Here is a 25823-nt window from a genome sequence, read left to right on the forward strand (position 1 = left end):
GTCACAGGCATGGAATCTTACCTACAATGTGGGGCAGGGTGGGAGCCTCAGTACTTGCTGAGTCACTGGGCAAAGGCATCTGCATAAAGAACAGGGACTAGGCTAGGGAGATGGCATGGTAGATAAAATGTTTGCTGCACAAGTGTGAGGACCTGAGTTTGGGTCTCCAGAATCCACATAAATGCAAGTGGGCATGGTGCTGCATACTTGTAATCCCAGGGCTCCAATTGAAAAATGATAATCACAACTCTGCACATGGTACTAAGACATTTAAAACAAGGCTGAAGATGTAGCTTAGTTGGTAGACTGCTTTGCTAGCATATAGATTACAGACAATTCTTTCTCTTTTGTAGCCCTAAGAATGGAACCTGAGTCTTGACTAAATTAGATAAGCACCCTACTGCTGAGCCATACTCCATGCCCCTCACTGGATTCTAAGCAGGAGCTTTACCACTGAGCCACATCCCCAGCCCTTACTGTGGATTCTAGACAGGAGCTCTACCCCTGAGCCATGCCCCCAGCCCTCACTGAATTCTAGGCAGGAGCTCTACCCCTGAGCCATGCCCCAGGCCACACTGCATTCTAGGCAGGAGCTTTCAACCCCTGAGCTACGCCCCCAGCCCTCACTGGATTCTAGGCAGAAACTCTATTGCTGAGCCATTTACACAGCCCCTAACTGGTGGATTGTAGGCCAGCTCTCTATGCTGAGCTATGGCAGCCCTGCTCTTTATATAAAGTTCCTAGCCTCAAGTATTTTATTATAGCAACAAAAGTGAACTAATACACCTGGTACAGGGTATTTTGTTAAAGAAGCTAAAAGGACTAAAGGTCCACCTGTGGTAAGGAGGAAGGAATGGATACCTGGTAGACAGTGACCCTGGCACTGAGGTCAGGCTCCATGTGTCGCAAGCCCAGCCTGGCCAGGTCCACAGGGTCTTGGGGCAGGTTGCGGGGCACAGGGAAGGGGTTGACGTTCTTGAAGCGGGTAAGCCATAACTTCATGCGCAGGAACTTGAGCATGGGGTAGCTTTTGCGTCCAAATGTCTGAATGAGCAGGAACTCTGTCTCTGTGTTGGGCATGACTCCTGTGTCAAATAGATGTGGATAGAGCCTCAAAAAGGTGGGAGAGGAGGACAGGTGAAATGGGGAGAAAGAAGATGGAAGTCAGGGAACAGCAAACAGAGAGAATAATACCAGAGAGAATTTATTTTAATCTATTTACTTAGGTTTTTTTTTTTTTTTTTTCCAAGGTAGGGTCTTACTCTATTCCCAGGCTGATCTGGAACTCACTACGTAGTCTCAGGTGGCCTTGAATTCACAGTGATCTTCCCACCTCTGCTTCTGGAGTGCTGGGATTAAAAGCATGTGCCACCACACCCGGCTTATTCTTTTTTTTATTATTATTCTTAGTTTTTTTTTGAGGCAGGTTTTCATTCTAGCCCAGGCTGGTCTGGAACTTACTCTGTAGCCCAGGCTGGCCTCAAACTCAAACAATCCTCCTACTTTAGCATCCTCAGTGATGGGATTAAAGGTGTGAGTCATCACACTCAGATTATTTTTTACATTTATAAGTGATGGATGTGTGTTTGTGCAAGCCAGAGGTTGATGACAGGTGTCTTCCTTGATCATTTTCTTTATTTGATTGAGGCAGAGTCTCTTACTCAAGCTCACATCTCACAAATTCAGCTAGTCTTGTTATCCAACTGGCTCCAGGGATACTGTCTCTGCTTCCTGAGCCAGTGCAGCTACACCCACCTGGATGGTTTTTTACATGGGTGCTGGGGATCCAAGCTTCAGTCCTGCACAGCAAGCTCTTTACCCACTGAGCGATTTCCCCATCTCCTTTTTTAATTTATTTTGAAACAGGGTCTTCTCTAACCCAGATTGGCTTCAAACTCCCCATGTAGCTAAGGATGACCTTAAATTTCTGATCATTCTGCCATGAAAATCCACCTCCTGAGTGCTGAAATTACAGGTATACACCACCTTAGCTGGTTTATGTGGTGCTGGGGATAGGATCAGTGCATGCTAAACAAGCACTCTACGCACTGAGCTACGTCCCCAGCCCTGCCACTATAAAGCAAAGGCCTGAGGGAGGTGGAAAGAGAAGTGGAGACGTAGCCCACTCACCATATTTCTCCATCTGTTCCAGGACAGCAATCCCACACTCCTGCTGCCGGGGGTAGTGGATGAAGATGCGCTGGAAGACATTGCGAGGCCGGAAGACCTCCTTTGGGAAGACATCCAGCAGCAGGTTATAGGTGGCCAGGTCGCGCTCCACACCAAACTCCTGCATTTTGCGTAAGGCCAGGTAGATGAACTCCACATGGCCCCGCTTGCGCACATTGTAACGCCCAAAGTTCTTCACGGCTTGTATAAAACTTGCCTTGTCCTTCTCCCTGTCTGGTGATGGCCTAAATAGTTCCTCATGGGGCTCTAGAGCCTTGATGTGCTTCCTCTGGGGCTCAGGTGAACGAGGAACCAGCCACATCTCATCGTTGCGGGTCACTGCGCTGCAGTGGAAGCCCTGTGCAATCTGGGGGGGCACCTGGGGACAGAGGAAAGCTGCTGGAATCTGGCACCTCCCAATGCCTTTGGGGTGCTACTAGTCTGGCTTTTTTCTGAGAGAGGGGCCCTGGGGGTTGCTAAGGGCCTCTGATGAAGTTTGGTACAGTGAATACACTTCCAAGATTAGATATTACTACAAAGTGTAATACAATATAGTGCCACATGGTGGTACACTCCTGTAATCCCAGCACTCCAAAGGTGGAAGCACAAGAATTAAGAGCTCCAGGCCACACAGTAAATTCCAAGACATCTTGGGATACAAGTAGACCTGATGAAAAAAAGTGAAAAAAAAAAAAAAATGCTGGAGAGAGAGCAGTTAATGCACTAGCCTGCAAAGCCTAAGGAGCCAAGTTTGATTCCCCAGGACCTACATAAACCAGATTGCACACAGTTGGGCATGCATCTGGAATTTTCAGTGACTAGAGGGCCTAGTGTGTGCCCATTCTTTCTCTGTCATAATAAATTTAAGCCGGGCGTGGTGGCGCACGCCTTTAATCCCAGCACTCGGGAGGCAGAGGTAGGAGGATCGCTAAGAGTTCGGGGCCACCCTGAGACTCCATAGTGAATTCCAGGTCAGCCTGGGCTAGAGTGAGACCCTACCTTGAAAAACCAAAAAAAAAAAAAAAGGAAAATAAATTAAAAAAAAAAATTAAAAAGCTGGGCGTAGTGGCACATGCTTTTAATCCCAGCACCCAGGAGGCAGAGGCAGGAGGATTGCTGTGAGTTTGAGGCCACTGAGAGACTACAGAGTGAATTCCAGGTCAGCCTGGGCTAGAGTGAGATTTTATCTTGAAAAACAAAACAAAACAAAACCCCCAAACAACAACAACAACAAAAGTAATGCACACCCTTTAGTCCCAGCACTAGGGATGCTAGGGCTAGAGGCCAGCCTAGGGCTATAGGATGAATTCCTGGTCAACCTGGGCTAGACACTCTATCCCTAAAAAACAAACAAACAAAAACAAATGAATAAATGGTGGCCCAGGAGATGAGGTACTAGCAGTATAAGCCTGAGGACAAGTTTGGCCCCCAGCACTCACATACATGCTTGGGCACACGTGGTGGCCATTTTGTGATCCCAGTGTTTAGGAGGTGGAAATGGAATCCCTGGGGCAAACTGGCTAGCGAGACTAGCCAAACTGAACTGATGACTCTGGGTTTAACTGAGAGACCCTGCCTCAGGAAAATAAAGTGGAGAGTGATCAAGAAAGACACTTAGTGGCAACCTCTGGCCTCCCACATGCACTCATATGTGTGAGCACACACATTCACATATATGCAAAAAACAAAAACAAAATCCCTGACAACCAGGCACGAGAGAGTAGCACTCCAGAAGCGGAGGCAGGAGGATCACAAGGGCAGCATGAGCTACATGAGACCCTGTCTCAAAGCAACAACAAAAGGAGGAGCTGCCAGGTGTGGTGGTGCACGCCTTTAATCCCACCACTGGGGAGGCAGAGGTAGGAGGATCATTTAGAGTTTGAGGCCAGCCTGGGACTACAGAGTGAATTCCAGGCTAGCCTGGGCTACAGCAAGGCCCTACCTAGAGGTTGGGGCGGGTTGGGAGATGGTTGGAGATGGCTCTGTACTTTGCATACAAGTATAGGGGCCTGAGACCACCTGACTTCAACTTCCCAGCGCCCATACAAACAGCTGAGCATGTCTGTAACCCAGGCCTGTGTAGAGCAGAGACTGGCCAATTTCTGAGGCTTGCAGAAACTGAAAGCTCCAGAATCAGTGGGACTCCATCTCAAGGAAACACATGGAAGAGTTAAAGGGGGAGAGGCACCACCACCAGATGTTCTCTGGGCTCCACATGTGCATATGGGACATGTGCACACACCACACAAACAACATATCACACATACTATGCACACGCTGAAGAAAGAAAGACATAATGCCACCATGGGGAGAAACAGGCACTCTTAAGCACTGCTGGGAACGGTTGGTTAAATCTAGGATGACATGCCCATACCCTTTTGTGGGCCAATCCTGAAGATTGGTATTTAAATCTGACAGCTATAAGCATACTTGTGCCAAATGACTTGCACAAAGAAATTTTCTGCAGCATGGAAATGGCCCTGATGCCTAAAGACAAAGAAGTGCCTAACCAAAAGACCATGGACTTGACCAAGGAGCACTGCAGTTCTAAAATGCACCTAGTAGGGCCTTGCTATGGGGCCCAGAATGAGCTCCAAGGCACAGCATTAAGTCCAAAAAACAGCAAGGGACTAGAGCTCACAAATGCTTCTAACCCCAGTCCTGTGAGGGGCACAGACTGGAGAATTACTGGGCCTTACTGGTCAGCCAGTTTGGCTGAAAACAGCAGCTTCAGGTTCAGTGAAAGACTGTTTCAGGGAAATATATGGAGGAGCAATAGCTGATATCTGAAGTTCTCCTATGGCCTCTGCCCATGCATGCACAAGGGCATACACCTGCGCTCATGCATATGCCACACATACACGTGCAAATAAATAAACTGCCAGGTGTGGTGGCACACGCCTTTGATCCTAGCACTTGAAAGGCAGAGGATGGAGGATTTCAGTGAGTTTAAAGCTATCCTGAGACTACATAGTGAATTCCAGGTCAGCCTGGGCTAAAGTCAGACCCTACCTAGAAAACAACAACAACAACAATGACAACAACAAAGACTAAATAAATAAAAACAACATGATAAAATCTATTCCCATTTTTTTTTCAAGGAATGGTCTCATTCTAGCCCAGGCTGACTTAGAACTCACTATGTAGTCTCAGGCTGGCCTCGAACTCACAATAGTCCTCTCTTCTTCCCAAATTATGGGATTAAAGGTATGTACCACCACACCTGGCTTTTTAACGGCTATTCCATATTTTTTTGCTTATTTATTTGAGAGCAACAGAGAAAGAAAGCGGCAGAGAGACATAGAGAATGGGCACACCAGGGCCTCCAGCCACTGCAGATAAACTTCAGATGTGTGCACCCCCTTGTGCATCTGGCTAATGTAGGTCCTGGGAAATTGAGCCTTGAACCGGGGTCCTTAAGCTTCGCAGGCAAGCACTTAACCACTAAGCCATTTCTCCAACCCAGCTATTCCATTTTTTGCATCCATCTTTACAAGTGGACACTGAAGCTATAGTCACTGTTCACATTCACTTAGCTCATGCCTCCTAATGTCAGTCAGTGTCTTTATGTGGGCAGTAACACTCCTTAAAATACATCAGTGACCAGCCAGGTGGTGGCTCATGGCTTTAAATCCCAGAACTGGGGAGGCTGAAGTGGAAGGAATGCCATGAGTTGCAGGTCAGCCTAGACTACAGCAAGATCCTGTTTCAAAACAAAAAATATTTCACACACACACACACACACACACACACACACACACACACACACACACAAATGGGACCATCAACAATATAGATGGGCTGGCCCAGACCCACCACAGCTGGCTTCTCTGAGTTTGAAAGTGTGAGAACAGAGCCCAGGCTGTCCTCCCTCAACCCCATGAATGCCTGGCTGTAGGTTACCTGAATGAAGGGGGCTCCTGTGAGGGCAGCTCCAAAGATGCCTCCCCAACCCCGGGAGAGACCTCGGGCCAGCGGGCTGGCCTGTAGCCAGCTCATGCCTTTGACAACTAGACCACCACCTGGACAAAAAAGATAACAAAGGATTAGCCTGGCAGCCCACCTGATGTAAGGAGAAAGGTACCTTAATAGTGGAAGACACGTTCCACATTGCCAGGCTAGCTCATCAGCACCAATGATTTTTTTAAATCTATACAATGGTCTTAGGGGACTATTACAGGTTCTGGATCTGCTGGGCCAAACCCTCATGGGATGGTCTCTTCCTATACCACTCTTTTCTTTCTGTGGCTTTTCTTTTTTTTTTTTAATTTTTTTAAAAATTTTTATTTATTTATTTGAGAGCGACAGACACAGAGAGAAAGACAGATAGAGGGAGAGAGAGAGAATGGGCACGCCAGGGCTTCCAGCCACTGCAAACGAACTCCAGACGCGTGCGCCCCCTTGTGCATCTGGCTAACATGGGACCTGGGGAACCGAGCCTTGAACCGGGGTCCTTAGGCTTCACAGGCAAGCGCTTAACCGCTAAGCCATCTCTCCAGCCCTTTTTTAAATTTTTATTAGCATTTTCCATGATTATAAAAAAGATCCCATGGTAATTCCCTCGCTCCCCCCCCACACTTTCTCCTTTGAAATTCCATTCTCCATCATATTACCTCCCCATCACAATCATTGTACTTACATATATATAATATCAACCTATTAAGTACCCTCCTCCCTTCCTTTCTCTTCCCTTTATGTCTCCTTTTTAACTTTTTTTGGTTTTTCGAGGTAGGGTCTCACTCTGGTCCAGGCTGACCTGGAATTAACTCTGTTGTCTCAGGGTGGCCTTGAACTCATGGTGATTCTCCTACCTCTGCCTCCCGAGTGCTGGGATTAAAGGCATGTGCCACCACACCTAGCTCCATTCTTTTTATTTACTTATTTCTAGTTGATTATGTAAAGAGGTCCATGAAGTGTTCCATTCATATTTTTAATATTCTTATTTGCATGCACAGACAGAAACTGGGTAGGCCAAGGCCTCTAGCCACTGCAAACAAACTTTAGATGCATGTGCCACTCTGTGCATCTGGCTTTAGTGGGTACTGGGGAAATCAAACCCAGGTCATTAGGCTTTGTAGACAAGTATCTTAACTGTTGAGCTATTTCTCCAGCCCTTATTCATATTTTTCTCAAGTAAATCACCACCCCATATATTTTTTTTAAAGATTTAGAGCTGGCTTTGAACTTGCTCTATAGCCAAGTACGGCCTTGAATTTCTAATCCTCTTGTCTCTACTTCGTCAATACTAGGATTATAGGTATATACCACCATCCTTGGTTTATTTGTTGCTAGAGATTAAACCCAGGACTTCATGCATGCTAACCAAGCACTCTACCCACTGAGCCTCATCTCCAGCTCCAAATAAACCCCCCAAGTGGTCTAGGGATGTGCCTCAGTGGGGAGAGTGCCTTCCTAGCATACATAATCTCACAGTTTGATCCCCAGCACTGCAGAAACATGTATTGTAGTGCATACCTGTCAACCCAGCACTATGGAGATGGAGGAGAGAAGATCAGGAGTTCAAGGTTATCTTCACCACATAGTGAGACTAAGGTCAGCCTGGGATGAGACCTTGTCTCAAAAATTAAAAAAATGCCGGGTGTGGTGGCACACGCCTTTAATCCCAGCACCCGGGAGGCGGAGGTAGGAGGATTGCCAAGAGTTTGAGGCCACCCTGAGACTACACAGAGTGAATGCCAGGTTAGCCTGGGCTACAGTGAGACCCTACTCAAAACAAACAAACAAACAAAAAATTAACAAAATTAAGCCGGGCGTGGTGGCACATGCCTTTAACCCTAGAACTTGGGAGGCAGAGGTAGGAGGATTGCCATGAGTTCAAGCACACCCTGAGATTACATAGTGAATTCCAGGTTAGCCTGGACTAGAGTGAAACCCTACCTAGAAAAACCAAATAAAATTAAATTAAATTAAAAAATAGGGCTGAGCTGGGCGTGGCGATGCATGCCTTTAATCCTAGCACTTGGGAGGCAGAGGTAGGAGGATTGCCATGAGTTTAAGGCCACCCTGAGACTACATAGTGAGTTCCAGGTCAGCCTGGGCTAGAGTGGGACCCTACCTTGAAAAATCAAAAAAAGAAAGAAAGAAAGAAAGAAAGAAAGAAAGAAAGAAAGAAAGAAAGAAAGAAAGAGGGGGGGTGCTGAAGAAATGGCTAAGCAGTTAAAATGCTTGACTGCAAAGACTAAGGACCCAGGTTCAATTCCCTAGGTCCCATGTAAGTCAGATGCACAATGTGGCACATGTATCTGGAGTTCATTTATAGTGGCTGGAGGCCTTGGTGCACTTATTCTCTTTCTCTCCCTTTCTCTGCCTCTTTCTGTCTCTCTCTCAAATAAATGAATAAAAATAAAATATTTAAAAATTAAAAAATAAAAATAAATGGCTGGATGTGATGGTGCATGTCTTTAATCCCAGCACTTGAAAGGATGAGGTTAGAAGGATCACCAACACTTAGAGGCCATCCTGGACTACAGAGTGAGTCCCAAGTCAGCCTTGGCTAGAGTGAGACCTTGCTTCAAAACAGGAATAAATAAAACTGCCCAGGCCATCAAAGATTTGCATATTTGAAAAGCCACCAAGTATCTTAAAGATGTCACTTTAAGGAAGCAGTGTGTGCCATTCTGGTGGTACAATGGTGGAGTTGGTAGTTGTGCCTAGGCTAAATAGGGGGGCTGGACATGGGTCCAGGCCCCAGAAAGAGTGCTAAATTTTTTCTGCACATGCTTAAAATGTAGAGAATAATGCTAAACGCAATACAGGTTCAGACATGGACTCTCTGGTCAGTGAGCATATCCAGAAGAAGCAAGTACCCAAGACGCACTGCTGTACTTACAGAGCTCATCATGGTCAGATTAACCCGTACGTGAACTCTCCCTGCCACACTGAGATGATCCTCACTGAACATGAACAGACTGTCCCTAAACCAGAAGAGGAGACTGCTTACACAAAAGAAAATGATATCTCAGAAAAAAATGAAGAAACAAAATCTTAAGGAGCTGGGCATGGTTTGCGCACACCTTTAGTCCCAGCAATTGGGAGGCAAAGGTAGGAAGATTGCTATGAGTTCAAGACCACCCTGAGTCTATGTAGTGAATTCCAGATCAGCCTGGGCTAGAGCGAGACCCTACCTTGAAGAGAAACACACACACACACACACACACCCCTACCTGGGCTACAAGGTTATGGAGAAATCAAATGGGGGCTGAGCTGAAAGCCTCCTCCTTGCAAACCAGCTGACAGAAAGTTGGAAAAAGCTGCACTACATGTAGCCCTATGGGAAACAGAAATCATTAGCAGTAAAAACAAGCCTCAAGTTTGGCCAGCCAGGCCAAATGACCAAATGGGTACAATAGCAGCATGTCTGTTATGGGGGAAACAAACTGCTCTCTAATTGGACTGGAGGCTCACTCTATGGGAGGGAATACATGCCTGGTACTGAAAACCTACTCAAAAGCCTATGGTGGGGAAGATGATGAGCCTTAGGAGGGTAATGCCTGCTCTTGTCTGGCTAAATGCATATATTATGCTCACCAAACTGCCCTGTAAGCACTTTACTTAATGTTCATGCCCATATATTAATGCTACTCTCACTTTTGGTTAGAGAAGCTTCTCTTTTCCGATGGTGGTGACTACTAGGATGACACAAAAGATACCGTAGGGCAGAGAAGAAGAGACAGAGGAGTGCTCAGCACTGAAACATCTCGATCACACCCTCCAAGGCTCAGGGTCCATGGCAGAAGAGGTAGCAGAAAGAATTTAAGAGCCAAAGGAAGGATAGGACTGCTTACAATGCAACTGACCACACAGAAATTAGCCTTGATATCTATGACCTCACAGTACCTACTACTACCTTTACAAGACCCACATAATAGAAGGAAAGATGATGACTTCAAAGTAAAAGACAGACTAATGGAGAGAGGGTGGGTATATGATGAAGTGTGGATTTGTGAAGGGGAAAGTGAGTGGGAGAGTGGAGGGAATTATGGTTTATTATCTATAAATATGGAAGCTGTCAATAAAAAATAAATTAAGAAAAACCCAGATACATTTCTTAAAATATTAAAAAAACTCAGTAGGAAAGGCCAGTGATCTAGAAAAGAACTATAAAAGGAAGAGAAAGGGAGGGAGGAGGTACTTAATAGGATGGTATTGTGTGTGTGTGTGTGTGTGTGTGTGTGTGTGTATATATATATATATATAGAAGAATAGATTAATGGGGGGTGAAAAGGCCCAAAGTGAGGTCAGGGGAAGATACTGAATAAAGGAAAGGTGGAGGGAGGGCTAATCAAAATCTAAGAGGATATAAATAAATCATATGGAATCCTACTTTTTTGGACAATGGAACACTCAGGTGCCATAGATTGTTACTAGAAAATTTTCAGTGCCAGGGATGGGATATGTTCCAGGGTGGTTCCTGATGCCCCCAAAACATTATAGGCCATTGCCGAGGCCCTTGGTTTCCCACCAGGAATAGATGGTAAGACCCTATTGCTAAAGACTCCACATACTTGGGCTGCAAGGCCACTGAGAAGTCCTGCTGGAACTGAGCTGAAAACTTCCTCCGTGTAGACCAGCTGACAGAAAGCTGGAAGAAGCCATTCTGCATGCAGTTCAATGGGAGAGAGAGAAATCACCAGTAAAGGTACTCAACAGTGGACACTGTAAGCCTTATATTTGGCCAGTCAGGCCAAATGAGCCAACAGGTGCAAAAATGGCACGTCTGTCATGGTGGAAACCAACTACCCTCTAATTGGACCGAAGGCCCACTCCATGGAAGAGAATATATCCCTGATACTGAAAACTTAAAACAGAGGTAGTCATGAGCCCTAGGGGTGTAACGTCTGCTGCTGTCTGGCTAAGTGTATATACTATGCTTATCAAACTGCCTGGTAAGCACTTTTCTTAATGTTCATACCCTTATATTAATGCTACTCTCACTTTTGGTAAACAATCTCTTTTCAGATGGCAGTGACCTTGGGACCACTCAGAAGGTATCATGGAGCTGAAAAGAAGTGACTGGAGTGCTCAGTACTGTAACATCTCTATCACACCTTCCAAGACTCAGGGTCCATTGCAAAAGAGGTGGAGGAAAGAATGTTAGAGCTAAAGAAAGGGTAGGACTCTTTACAACATGCTCCCCCCAGACACAAAATGGCCTGGATATCCATAACCTCACAGTGCCTGACACTACCTACACAAGACCATCATAAGAGGAGGAAAAGATCATGACATCAAAATAAAAGAGAAACTGATTGAGATGGGGAGGGGATATGATAAGAGAATGGAGTTTCAAAGGGGAAAGTGAGGGGGGGAAGGGTATTACCATGGGATATTTTTTATAATCATGGAAGTTGTTAATAAAAATTTGAAAAAAAAAACCAACCAAAAAAAAACTTATGGCACATAAAAATAAATGGAGGGCTGGATAGATTGTTCAGTGGTTAAGGCACATGCCTGCAAAGCCCAATGATTAGGGTTCCATTCCCAAGTACCCATGTAAAGCCATATGCACAAAGAAGTGCATGCATCTGGAGATAATTTGTAGTAGCTAGAGGTCCTGGCATGCCAATTCTGTGTGTCTGTCTCTCTCCTCTCTACCTCTCTCTCTGCTTGCAAATAAAAATATTAAAAAAAATGGAAATACAAGTTTAAAAAATGTCAACAAGGGAGGAAATATGGCTCAGTGGCATACCCCTTATCTAGCCTAGCATGCCCAAGACCCTGGGTTTTACCCCCAATATCATGAAGAAAAATTCAATTGTTTGGGGCTGCAAATGTAGCTCAGTTGGCAGAGTTCCTGCTATGCACAAAGTCATGGGCTATATTACCATTGATGAATAAAATGGGGTGTGGCCCAGCACTTGAAAGGCAGAGGTAGGAGGATAGCCACGAGTTTGAGGCCACCGAAATTACATAGTGAATTTCAGGTCAGTCTGGGCTAGAGTGAGAGATCATACATCAAACAACAACAACAAAAACAAAAAGCCAGTAAGCTAGAAAGGAGATACAAAGGGAATAGAAAGTGGGGTGAGGGGACTTAATAGGATGGTACTGTATATACGTAAGTAGAAGAACAGATTAATGGGGGTGAAAAGGCCTAAGTGAGGTCAGGGGAAGAGATTGAGTAAAGGAAAGGTGCAGGGAGGGCTAATCAAAATCCCAGAGGATATAAATAAATCATATGGAAACCTACGTTTTTAGACAATGGAACACTCAGGAGCCACAGATTGTTACTAGAAAATTTTCAGTGCCAGGGATGGGATAACTTCTAGTGAGTTGTCGGCCAGGGAGGTCCCTGATGTCCCCTAAAGCATTACAGGACATTGCCAAGGCCTTTGGTTTCCCACCAGGAATAGAAGGTAAGACCCTATTGCTGAAGACTCCATATATTTGGGTTACAAAGGTCACTGAAAAATCCTACTGGAACTGAGCTGAAAACCTCCTCCATGTAGACCAGCTGAGAGAAAGCTGGGAAAAAACACACTGCATGCAGTTCAATGGGAGAGAGAGAAATCACCAGTGAAGATATTCAACAGTGGACACTGCAAGCCTTATATTTGGCCAGCCAGGCCAAATGAGCCAATGGGTGCAATAGTAGCATGTCTGTTATGGGAGAAACCAACTGCCCTCTAATTTGACTGGAGGCTTGCTCCATGGGAGGGAATACATCCCTGATACTGAAAACCTATAACAGGGGTAGTTATGAACCCTAGGGGTATAATATCTGTACTGTCTGGCTAAATGTATATACTACGTTCATCAAACTGCCAGTAAGCACTTCTGTTAATGTTCATACCATATATTAATGCCACTCTCAGTTTTGGTTAGAGAACCTTCTCTTTTCAGATGGCAGTGACCTTGGGATGACTCAGAAGGCATTATGGTGCTGGGAAGTGACAGAGGAGTGCTTAGCACTGCAAAATCTCTACCACACCTTCCAAGGCGCAGGGTCCATTGTAGAAGAGGTGGCGGAAAGAATATAAGAGCCACAGGAGGGGTAGGGCTCCTTACAACATGCTCATCCAGACACAAAATGGTCTGGATAGGGCTGGAGAGATGGCTCAGCAGTTAAGCGCTTGCCTGTGAAGCCTAAGGACCCCTGTTCAAGGCTCGATTCCCCAGGACCCACATTAGTCAGATGCACAAAGGGTCACATGCATCTGGAGTTCGTTTGCAGTGGCTAGAGGCCCTGGCGTGCCCATTCTCTCCCTCCCTCCCTCTCTGTCTCTCTCTCTCTCTGCCTCTTTCTCTCTGTTGCTCTGAAATAAATAAATAAAATAAACAAAAAAAATTTTAAAAAATGGTCTGGATATCCATGACCTCACAGTGCCTGATACTACCTACACAAGGCTATCATAATAGGAGGAAAAGATGATGACATCAAAATAAAAGAGAGACTGATTGAGAGGAGGAGTTGATATGATGGAAAGTGGAGTTTCAAAGGGGAAAGTGGGGCAGGGGATTACCATGGGATATTGTCTATAATTATGGAAGTTGTCAATAAAAAAAGAAAACAGAAAAAAAAAAGAAAAGTTTGGAAGCAGCCAGTTTTTGGGGACATTAATGTATTTCAAAATCATGTATATTTCTAGTGTACATATATAATTGGTTTTACGAGGTAGAGTCTTGCTCTAACCCAGGCTTACCTGGAATTCACTATGTAGTCTCAGGGTATCCTTGAACACATGGCGATCCTCCTACCTCTGTCTCCTGAGTGCTGGGATTAAAGGCATGTGCCATCACACCTGGCTATTTTTTTAAGTTGCTATAATTTGACTTTCAGCTTTCGGTCCTTTTTGGATCAAGGCTAATGTACAAATAGAAAAATAAAAGAAATTTTAATAAAAATAAACCTGTAAACATTAACTAGGGACAAGGTGTGTGGTTCAGTGGGTAGAGTACCTGCCTACCCTGCATGAGGCCCTAGGTTCAATCCCTAGCACCATATAAAACCAAGCATGGTGGCATTCCCCTTCAATCCTAGTATTTGAGAGAATGGCCATCCTCAGCTACATAAAGAGTAAGGTCAGGGGCTGGAGATACGGCTTAGCAGTTAAGGCACTTGCCTGTGGAACCTAAGGAACCAAGTTTGAGTCTCTGGGTCCCATATAAGCCAATGCACATGAGTCTGGAGTTTGTTTGCAGTGGTTGGAGTCCCTGGCATGCCCATTCTCACTCCTTCTCTCCTTCTGTCGCTAATAAATTAATAAATAAATCTTTAAAGAAAAAAAAAAGAGAAGGTTGGGTTGGAGAGATGGGTTAGCAGTTAAGGTACTTGCCTATGAGGCTCAGGGACCCAGGTTCAATTCCCCAGTAGCCATCTAAATCAGATGCACAAATGGCACATGTGTCTGGAATTCCTTTGCAGGGACTGGAGGCCCTGGCATACCCATTTCCTCTCTCTCTTAAATAAATAAATAAATAAAATATTTTTTTTTTAAAAAAGAGTAAAGTCTAGGCCTAGAAAGATGGCTTAGCAGTTAACGTACCTATGAAGCCTAAGGATTCGTGTTTGACTCTCCAGGTCCCACATAGGCCAGGTGCACAGGGGGATGCAAGTGGACAAGGTCGCACATGTGCACAAGATGGTGCACACATCTGGAGTTTGAATGCAGAGGTGTAAGGCCCTGTTGTACCAATTCTCTCTGTCTCATAAAAAAATAAAATAGCTGGGTGTGATGGTACACACCTTTAATTCCAGCACTCAGGAGGCAGAGGTAGGAGGATCTCTGAGTTTGAGGCCTGAGACTACATAGTGAATTCCAGATCATCATGAGCTACAGTGAGACCCTACCTTGGGGAAAAGAAGGTGGGGGGGAAGGGGGTAGGCTGGAGAAGATGGCTTACCAGTTGCCTGCAAAGCCAAAGGACCCTGGTTCAATTTCCCAGGTCCCACTTAAGCCAGATATACAAGGTGGCACATGCATCTGCCTTTCATTTGCAGTGGCTGGAGGCCCTGGTTGTCCATACTCTCACTTTCTCAAATAAATTAAAAAAAGAAAAAGGAAAGATAATAAAATAAAGCTGGGAGTGGTGGCGCATGCCTTTAATCCCAGCACTCACAAGGCAGAGGTAGAAGGATTGCTATGAGTTTGAGGTCACCCTGAGACTACATAGTGAGTTCCAGGTCAGCCTGGGCTAGACTGACACCCTACCTCAAAAAAAAAAAAAAAAATCCTTTATGGGCTGGAGAGATGGCTTAGTGGTTAAGATGCTTGTCTGCAAGATCAAGGGACCCAGGTTTGATTCTCCAGTACCCATGAAAACAAGGTGGCACATGTGTCTGGAGTTCCTTTGCAGTGGTTGGAGGCCCTTACGTGCCCATTTTTTCCTCTCACTGTCTACCTCTTTCTTTTTCTTAAATAAATATTTTTAAAGTTATATTATTTATTTATTTGAGAGAAACAAGCAGCAAGAAAGAGAAAGAGAGACAGAATGGGCATGCCAGGGCCTCTAGCCATGCCAAAAGAACTCCAGATGCATGTGATGCCTTGTGTATCTGGTTTACGTGGGTCCTGGGGAGTTGAACCAGGATCCTTTGGCTTTGCAGGCAAACGCCTTAACTGCTAATCTATCCTTCCAGCCCCTGTCCTTACTCTTTTTTAAAAAATATATTTTAGGGATGGAGAGATGGCTTAGCAGTTAAGGCGTTTGCCTGCAAAGCCAAAGGACCCAGGTTCAATTCCCCAGATCCCACTTTAGCCAGATGCACCAGGGGATGTACGCGTCTGGAATTTGTCTTCAATGGCTGGAGCCCTGGAATCCCCATTCTCTCTTTATCTGTCTCTCTCTACCTTCCTCTTTCTCTGTCAAATGAATAAATAAATCAAAATAAAACATTAACAACAAAAGAGTAAAGTCAGGAAAGTCCCTGATGCCACCAAAACATTACAGGCCATTGCCGAAGCCCTTGGTTTCCCAACAGGACCCTATTGCTGAAGACTCCATATACTTGTGGTGCAAGGTCACTGAGAAACCCTCCTAGAGCTGAGCTGAAAACTTCCTCCATGTAGACCAGCTGACAGAAAGCTGGAAAAAGCCACACTGCATGAAGTTCAATGGGAGAGAAAATCACCAGTGAAGATACTCAACAGTGGACACTGCAAGCCTTATATTTGGACAGCCAGGCCAAATGAGCCAACAGGTGCAAAAGTGGCACATCTGTCATAGAGGAAACCAACTACTCTCTAATTGGACTGGAGGCCCGCTCCATGGGAGGGAATACATCCCTGATACTGAAAACTTAAAACAGAGGTAGTCATGAGCCCTAGGGGTGTAACGTCTGCTGATATCTGGATAAATGTACATACTATGCTTATCAAACTACCCAGTAAGCACTTCCCCTAATGTTCATACCCATATATTAATGCTACTCTCACTTTTGGTAGAGAACCTTCTCTTTTCAGATGGCAGTGACCTTGGGATGACTCAGAAACATCATGGTGCTGAGAAGAAGTGATAGAGGAGTGCTCAGCACTGTAATATCTCTATCACTTTCCAAGGCTCAGGGTTCATTACAAAGAGGTGGTGGAAAGAATGTAAGAGCCAAAGGAAGGGTAGGCCTTCCTAGAATGTGCTCCTCCAGACAAGTTGGCCTGGATATCCATGACCTCACAGTCCCTGACACTACCTATACAAGACCATCATAACAGGAGGAAAAGATGATGACATCAGAATAAAAGAGAGACTGATTGAGAGGAGGAGGGTATATGATGGCGAGTGGAGTTTCAAAGGGGAAAGTGGGGGAAGGGAGGGAATTACCATGTGATATTGTTTACAGTCATGGAAGTTGTTAATTAAAAAAAAAAGAGTTAGTGGGAAAAAAAGTAAGGTCTACATGAGACACTGTTGAAGAAAAATATCCTCTATGGGCTGCAAAGACGGCTTAGAGATGAAGGCGGCTTGTCTGCAAAGCCAAAGGACTTTCGATTCCCTAGGACCCAACAAGGTAGAACGTGCATCTGGAGTTTGTTTGCAACAGCTAGAGGCACTGGCATGCCCATTTTCTCTCTCTCTCCCTTACCCTCTCTCTGCCACTTTCTCTCTCAAATAAATAAATAAAATATTAATAAGAAAGAAAGAAAGAAAAAAAACGAGACTTCTGGTTAAGATGGTGGCATAGGAACCACACCAAAGCAGCCTAGGGGAGAAAAAGCCAAAAAAAAGAAAAAAAAAAGAAAGAAAGAAAAATACACTCTTCTACTGAAAAGTGAGGTGTGTAAGAAATTATCAACTGCAGCAGAGAAGTAGGAGAGATTCAGAGCATCTAGACCCACAGAAGCAGCTCCAGCAGTGGCAGAACCAGGTCCACCAGGCCCCAGCCTTAAGGCTTGACCCTGAACCCCAGGAAAAGTGAGGTGAGTGGATTTTCCACTCTCACCAGAGCTCCTTACAACCCAAGAAACATGAAAGGAGGACAGCAGGGAAGAATGGAGGGGCGACTTGTGAGGAAGAGGACTAGGTGGACCAGGGGAAGAACATCAGGCACCATCCACAACCTCCCCTCCCCCACTGCCAGCACAAGCACAAGCAAGCACCAGAGACCTTGGGAAGGGAGCTCACCTACACAGCACCCGGCACAGGTGATCAGAGCAGTGATCCAGCAACCCAGCCAGCCTACCTGAGCCCACAGTGCAAAAGACAGGGATCCAAGCACAGCATAACTGAGACCAAAACCATCCCAAAAGGTAACTGGGATTACACCAGGTCAGTACCCACCAAATAAGCCTGGTATATAGGTTTCAATCAGAAGTGCTAATTGCACTTCCCATGCCAGGGTAAATTATATGTTAAATCTGATGGATGGTTGGATTTGTCATTCTTTTTTTTTTTTTTTTTTTTTTTTTGGTTTTTCGAGGTAGGGTCTCACTCTAGCTCAGGCTGATCTGGAATTCACTATGTAGTCTCAGGGTGGCCTTAAACTCATGGTGGGATTTGTCATTCTTTTTTTTTTTTTTTTTTTTTTTTTTTGGTTTTTCGAGGTAGGGTCTCACTGTAGCCCAAGCTGACCTGGAATTCACTATGGTGTCTCAGGGTGGCCTTGAACTCACGGCGATCCTCCTACCTCTGCCTCCCGAGTGCTGGGATTAAAGGTGTGCGCCACCACACCCGGCAGGATTTGTCATTCTTAAATAAACTGTATTTTGGGCTTCTCATTTGTTGCTTCCTGATTTATAGTGCCTTTGTTTCCTCTTTTGTTGTTCACTAGGGAAGGGTTTCAGTTGGTCACAAGCTGACTTGGAACCCTCAACAGACCAGAAATCTTAGCCTCTTAGTTGACAGGATTAAGGGTGTGGGACAATACACATCCCAAGGGACAGTGACTTTGTTAGAGGATCTGTTTGTCATAATACCTACTCTTGCATAAATACTCTGTGCTGTTGTTCATTGAATGTGTACATTTTTTAGTTAAATTTTAGAATCTGCCTGTATTTTGTTCCACCCAAGCCTACTTGGATACTCATAGCAGGAAAACTTAACATCTAGGGTCACTTTTGTAGTTACTTTGAGAGTCTGAAGAGCCACACCTAGAACCTTAAGCTTCTATTCTGAAGATATACAACATCAGATTGATTGATACATCTAATAATACTGCAGCTAACTAGAAAAATCCAAACATTAAATTAATCCAAGATGCAAAAATATGTACATTATAACACAAAAAACACCAAAAATCAAGACAATATAAATCCACCATAAAGTATTAATGCATCAGAAATGACCTCCACTGAGGCTGATTTAGAGGAAATGCCTGAGAAAAATTTCAAAAGAATGATTATAAATATGTTCAAAAAAAATCAAGGAGGAAATCAAAGGAATCAAAGAAATCAAAGGAATCAATGAAGACACAAGAAACCAATTTAATGAAATAAGAAGGTCAATGCAAGACATAAATAAGGAATAGAAATAAGAATGAAAAACCAGCCCGAATTACTAGCAATGAAGATCACAGTCAATGAAATAACAAACTCTGTAGAAAGTCTCACCAGTAGAATAGATGAAGGAGAGGACAGAATATCTAAACTAGAAGACCAGGTGGCAGATCGAGTACTGTTGGGCCTTGAGAGGCCTGGGCGTGAGGCCTAGTGGAACTTCCTGAGCCGAGCTAAAGTTTGATGACCTGTCTCTGGCCAGCTAGGACTCAGCAAGATGCCTAATGGCTTCTTGCCTGCTATTTCCATGGAGGAGTTGAAATTATCATTTCAATAGTCACAGATTACTATTGGCCCTTACCTCTTCCCCCATCCTAGAATCCCCACCTTCATTCCCAACATTATATAAGTAACTCCTTGTAACAATAAAGCGAGTTCCTGTGAGTTCCTGCTTCCACAAGACTCCAGACTCAGTGTGGTTTTTCTCCAGTGAATAGGAGAGGTTTTGAGTCGTCCAATGCTCATTCCTTCTCCTCAACCCCTTGGGAGGAACCAGTGGGCCTGGTCCTTCCTTCAGCACTACCTACCCGCCGGGGAGGAGGCCGGCAGAATACAGTCCAACAAAGAGAAAGACAAACTAACAGGAACGCATGAATGGAAATCTCAAGATATTCAAGGCACTATAAAAAGATCAAACATAAGAATTCAGGGTATAGTAGAAGGAGAAGAATTTCACTCCAAAAGCATAGTAGGCATTTTCAACAAAATAATAGAAGAAACTTCTCTCAAATGGGGAAAGAGATGCCAATCCAGATATATGAATCCTTTAGAACACTAACCAGACAAAACCTGGAAAGAAGCTCTCCTCGCCATATTATAATTAAACTACCAATCATACAAACCAAAGAAAATATATTGAAAGCAGTTAGAGAGAAAAATCAAGTCACATACAAAGGCAAGCCCATCAGGATGACAGCAGATTACTCAACACAAACTTTAAAAGCCAGAAGGACTTGGTGTGATGTATTCCAAGTTCTGAAAGATAACAACTGTCAACCAAGGTTACTTTATCCTGCAAAGCTATCCATTCAAATAGACAGAGAAATAAGGACATTCCACTACAAAGCAAGCTAAAGGAATATTTGAAGACAAAACCAGCTCTCCAGAAAATCTTGAAAGGATCCTCCATGCTGAAGAGAAAGAAAAGCACACATATAAGGAACTTGGAAAAAACAAACCATGCTCAAACACTAGTTAATACAAGAGTAAAGGTGAAACTAGAAGAACTACAAACAAGAAAAATGGCAAAAATAAATTCACACCTTTCAATAATAACTCTTAATTTCACAGCTTCAATGCCCCAACCAAAAGGCATAGGTTTGCAGACTGGGTTAAAAAGCAGGATCTGGGTTAGAGAAGATGACTTGGAGGGTTAAGGAGTTTGCCTGCAAGGCCAAAGGACTATGGTTCGATTCCACAGGATCCAGGTAAGCCAGAAGCCAGAGGCACAAGGAGGCACATGCATCTGGAGTTCATTTTCAGTGGCTGGAGGCCCTGACACACCCATTCTCTTTCTCTCTCACTCTCTCTCTCTATACATACATCTTTCTCTCTCATATAAATAATAAAATATATTTTTTAAAAAGCAGGATCCTTCAGTTTGTTGTGTCTAAGAAACTTACCTTTCTACAAAGGATGGACACTATCTTAGGGTGAAAGGTTGGAAAAGGGTGTTCCAGGCAAACAAGCCTAGAAAACAAGCAGGGGTGGCTATCCTAATATCTGACAAGGTAGACTTCAGTCCAACATTAGTTAAGAAAGATAAGGAAGGTCACTTTATATTCATTAAAGGTACACTCCAAAAGGAGGACATTACAATACTAAACATATATGCACCTAACATGGGGGCTCCCAACTTCATTCAACAAACGCTATTAGCATGAAGGTCACAGATAACACCAAACACAGTTGTAGTAGGTGTCTTCAACACCCCACTCTCATCAATTGACAGGTCATCCCAGAAAAAAAAAAAAAAAAGATGCATCTGTATTAAATGAGGTCATAGAACAATTGGACCACACAGATATATACAGGACATTTCATCCAAATGCTACAGAATACACATTCGTTTCAGCAGCACATAGAAATTCTCTAAAATAGACCATATATTAGGACACAAAGCAAATCTTTCCAAATACAGGAAAATGGAAATCATTCCTTGCATTCTATCTGACCACATTGGAATCAAACTACAAATCAATAGCAAGAAAAGCTATAGTGCATACACAAAATCATGGAAACTAAACAATGTACTACTAAATGATGAATGGGTCAATGAAGAAATAAAAAAAAATTCATGGAGTAAATGATAATGAGAACACAACATACCAAAACCTTTGGGATACAATGAAGGCAGTCCTAATAGGGAAATTTATAGCCTTAAGTACCTATGTTAAGAAATCAGAGCCCAGGGTGGTGGCGTATGTCTTTAATCTCAGCACTTGGGAGGCAGAGGTAGGAGGATCACCGTGAGTTCGAGGCCACCCTGAGACTACATAGTGAATTCCAGGTCAGCCTGAGCTAGAGTGAGACCCTACCTCGAAAAAAACAAAAACAAAAGCAACAACAACAAAAAAGAAATTAGAAAAGTGTGAAGTAAATAACCTAATGCTTCACTTTAAAGCCTTGGAAAAAGAAGAACCAGGCAAACCAAAAATCAGTAGACAGGAAGAAATAATAAAGGTTAGGGCAGAAATTAATAAAATAGACAACAAAAAAATTCAAAGAATCAATGAAACACAGTGTTGGTTCTTTGAAAGGATAAACAAGATTGATAAGCCCTTAGCAAGTCTGACCAAAAGAAAGACAGAAGAGGCACAAATTAATAAAATCAGAGTTGAAAAAGGGAGCATCACAACAGATACCAGAGAAATTCATAAAATCATGGGGATATACTATAAAAACATGTGCTCTACTAAGTATGAAAATCTGAAAGAAATGGATGATTTCCTTGATTTTTATGACCTACCTAAATTAAATCAAGATGAGATTAATCACTTAAATAGACCTAAAACAAGTATGGTGATCCAAGCAGTTATCAAGACTCTCCCAACTAAAAAAAGTCCAGGCCCAGATGGATTCACTGGTGAATTTTGCCAGGCTGTCAGAGAAGAACTAACACCATTGCTTCTTAAGCTTTTCCATAAAACAGAAAAAGAAGGAATCCTACCAAAGTCCTTCTACGAAGCTAGCGTCACCCTGATACCAAAACCAGGCAAAGATAAAACAAACAAAAAAATTACATACCAATCTCCCTCATTAATATAGATACAAAAATTCTCAACAAAATATTGGCAAACAGAATATAAGAATATATCAGAAAGATCATTCACCCCATAGGCTTTATCCCAGAGACGGAGGGATGGTTCAACATACACAAATTGATAAATGTAATACATAATATAAATGGGCTGGAGGACAAAAATCACATGATCATTTAATTAGATGAAGAGAAAGCATTGGACAAAATCCAACATCCCTTCATGATATAAATCCTACAGAGGCTGGGAATAGAAGGAACATATCTCAATATAATAAAGGCTACTTATGACAAGCCTACAGCCAACATATTACCAAATGGGGAAAAACTGGAAGCTTTTCCACTAAAATCAGGAACAAGACAAGGGTGTCCACTGTCCTCACTTTTATTTAATATAGTACTGGAAGTCTTAGCCATAGCAATAAGGCAAGAGATGCACATAAAAGGGATACAAACTGGAAAGGAAGAAATCAAATTATCATTATTTGCAGATGACATGATTCTATACATAAATGACCCTAAAGACTCTATCAGCAAACTGTTAGATCTGATAAACATCTATAGCCATGTAGCAGGATACAAAATAAATACACAGAAATCAGGAGCCTTCCTATATGCTAACAACAAACACATAGAGGATGAAATCAGAGAATTACTCCCATTCACAATTGCATTAAAAAATATAATAAAAATAAAGCACCTTGGAATAAACCTAACTATGGAAGTGAAGAATCTTTACAATGAAAACTTTAAAACAATCAGATTGCAGAAGACACTAGGAAATGGACAAACATCCCTCGTTCTTGGCTTGAAAGAATTAATATTGTGAAAATGGCAATCTTACCAAAAGCAATCTACACATTTAATGTAATCCCCATCAAAATTCCAATGGGATTCTTCACAGAAATAGAAAAAACAATCCAAAAATTAATTTGGAAGCACACAAAATCTTGATTGTCTAAAAACAATACTGAGCAACAAAAATAAGGCTGGTGGTATCACCATACCTGATTTTAACCTATACTACAGAGCCATAGTAACAAAAACAGCATGGTAGTGGCACAAAAGTAGACATGTAGATCAATGGAAAAGGATAGAGGACACAGATACAAGTCCTGGTAGCTATAGCCACCTGATATTTAATAAAAATGCCAAAAATACTCATTGGGGGAAAAGACAGCCTCTTCTGCAAATGGTACTGGGAAAACTGGGTATGCATCTGTATAAGGATGAAAGTAGATTCTTCTCTCTCTCCATGCACAAGAATTAAGTCCAAATGGATTAAAGTCCTTAATATCAGACCTGAATCTTTGAATCTGCTAAAGGAAAAAGTAGGGGAAACCCTTCAACACATTGGTCTTGGCAAAGACTTCCTGAATATAACCCCAATTGCTCAGGCAATAAAACCACAGATTTAACTGCCGGGACCTCATGAAATGAGAAAGAGTTTGTATGGCAAAGGACACTGTGAATAAAGCAAAGGGGCAACCTACAGAATGGGAGAAAATTTTGCCAGCTATACATTTGATAAAGTATTAATATCTAGGATATGCAAAGAACTCAAAAAGTTAAATAATAAGAAATCAAACAAGCCAATTAAAAAATTGGATATGTGTCGGGAGCCATTCTGGCTGGACTTGTATCCATAGCTCTGGGCTTCTGGCAGCAAGACATTAGCAAAACTATAGCAGCCTACCTGTAAACAAGATTAGGTATCTTCAGCCATTTGGCTGGTCCTTTGTACTTAGAAATGATTGAAATGCAAAAACTCTGTAACAGGAAGGTTTTTTGATAGGAACTTGTAAAGCTCATAAAATCTTTGTCTATGGAAAAACTGTAAAAAGATATAAAAAGGAATGCTGTGAAATAAACCATGTCTTCAGTCCTGGCTTCAGCCCTGGACTGGAGTCCATTCTTTCACTCTTTCTTCTGTCTTTCCTTAATCCTCACTCCCCATCAGGCGTGAACCCTTTCAGCCGGCAGGCTCCGGCAGATATGGAACTAAATAGAGAGTTCTCAGAAGAAATACAGATGGCATATAAGCACCTAAAAAAATTGTTCTACATCCCTAGTCATCAAGGAAATGCAGATTAAAACTATGTTGAGATTCTATTTCACTCCTGTCAGATTGGCTACCATCATGAAAACAAATGACCATAAATGCTGGTGAGGATGTGGAAAAAGAGGAACCCTTTTACACTGTCAGTGGGAATGCAATCTGATCTAGCCATTGTGGAAATCAGTGTGGAGGTTCCTAAGACAGCTAAAAATAGATCTACCATATGACCCAGCTATAGTACTCCTAAGCATATATCCTAAGGACTCATCTTATTACCTTAGAGATACTTGCTCAACCATGTTTACTGCTGCTCAATTCACAATAGCTGGGAAATGGAACCAGCCTAGATGTCCCTCAACTGATGAGTGGATAATGAAGATGTGGCACATTTATACAATGGAGTTCTACTCAGCAGTAATGAATTAATGAAGTTATTAAATTTGCAGGAAAATGGATGGATCTGGAAGGGACTATACTAAGTGAGGTAACCCAGGCCCAGAAAGCCAAACATCACATGTTCTCTCTCATATGTGGATCCTAGCTACAGATGACTGGACTTCTGTGTGAGTAGGAAGAAAACTCAGTAGCAAAGGCCAGTAAGCTAGAAAAGAGATATAAAGGGAAGAGAAAGGAAGCGGGGGGGGGGTGGGTGGGTGGGTGGGGGTGGGGGGCTACTTAATAGGATGGTATTGTATGTATGTAAGTAGAAGAATAGATTAATGCAGGTGAAAAGGTGAGGTCAGGGGAAGAAACTGAGTAAAGGAAAGGTGTGGGAAGGCTAATCAAAATCTAAGAGGATATAAATAAATCATATGGAAACATACTATTTCAGACAATGAAACACTCAGGAGCCATAGATTGTTACTAGAAAATTTCCAGTGCCAGGGATGGGATACCTTACAGTGAGTTGTTGGCCATGGAGGTCCCTGATGCCCCCACAACATTATAGGCCATTGCTAAGGAACTTGGTTTCCCACCAGGAATAGATGGTAAGACCCTATTGCTGAAGATTCTACATATTGGGCTGCAAGGACACTGAGAAATCCTGCTGAGTCTGAGCTGATAACCTCCTCCATGTAGATAAGCTGACAGAAAGCTAGAAGAACCCATTCTGTATGCAGTTCAGTGGGAGAGAGAGAAATCACCAGTGAAGATATTCAACAGTGGACACTGCAAGCCTTATATTTGGCCAGCCAGTCCAAATGAGCCAACAGGTGCAATAGTGGCATGTCTGCCATTGTGGAAACCAACTGCCCTCTAGTTGGGCTGGAGGCCCGCTCCACGGGAAGTGAATACATCCCTGATACTGAAAACTTAAAACAGGGGTAGTCATGAGCCCTAGGGGTGTAACGTCTGCTGATGTCTGGATAAATGTACATACTATGCT

At 43.2% G+C, this 25823-nt stretch overlaps 1 protein-coding gene across 2 annotated transcripts in view; it reads right to left on the minus strand.

The window, feature by feature from the left end:
* Positions 1-25823, minus strand: part of Ecsit (ECSIT signaling integrator) — a 35140-nt gene that overhangs the window by 1524 nt on the left and 7793 nt on the right. The window contains exons 2-5 of one of the 2 annotated variants that reach the window (XM_004667482.2): positions 6073-6191; positions 2131-2548; positions 862-1085; positions 22-79 (exon numbers count right to left, since the gene is read on the minus strand). In XM_004667482.2, coding sequence (XP_004667539.2) covers positions 22-79; positions 862-1085; positions 2131-2548; positions 6073-6168 — 796 coding nt within the window. In that variant the 5' untranslated portion in view covers positions 6169-6191. The remainder of the gene's footprint in view (positions 1-21; positions 80-861; positions 1086-2130; positions 2549-6072; positions 6192-25823) is intronic. The other variant, XM_045143885.1, reaches the window with a different exon arrangement.

The sequence above is a fragment of the Jaculus jaculus genome, chromosome 2 (assembly GCF_020740685.1).
Source record: "Jaculus jaculus isolate mJacJac1 chromosome 2, mJacJac1.mat.Y.cur, whole genome shotgun sequence".
Classification (NCBI taxonomy): Eukaryota; Metazoa; Chordata; class Mammalia; order Rodentia; family Dipodidae; genus Jaculus; species Jaculus jaculus.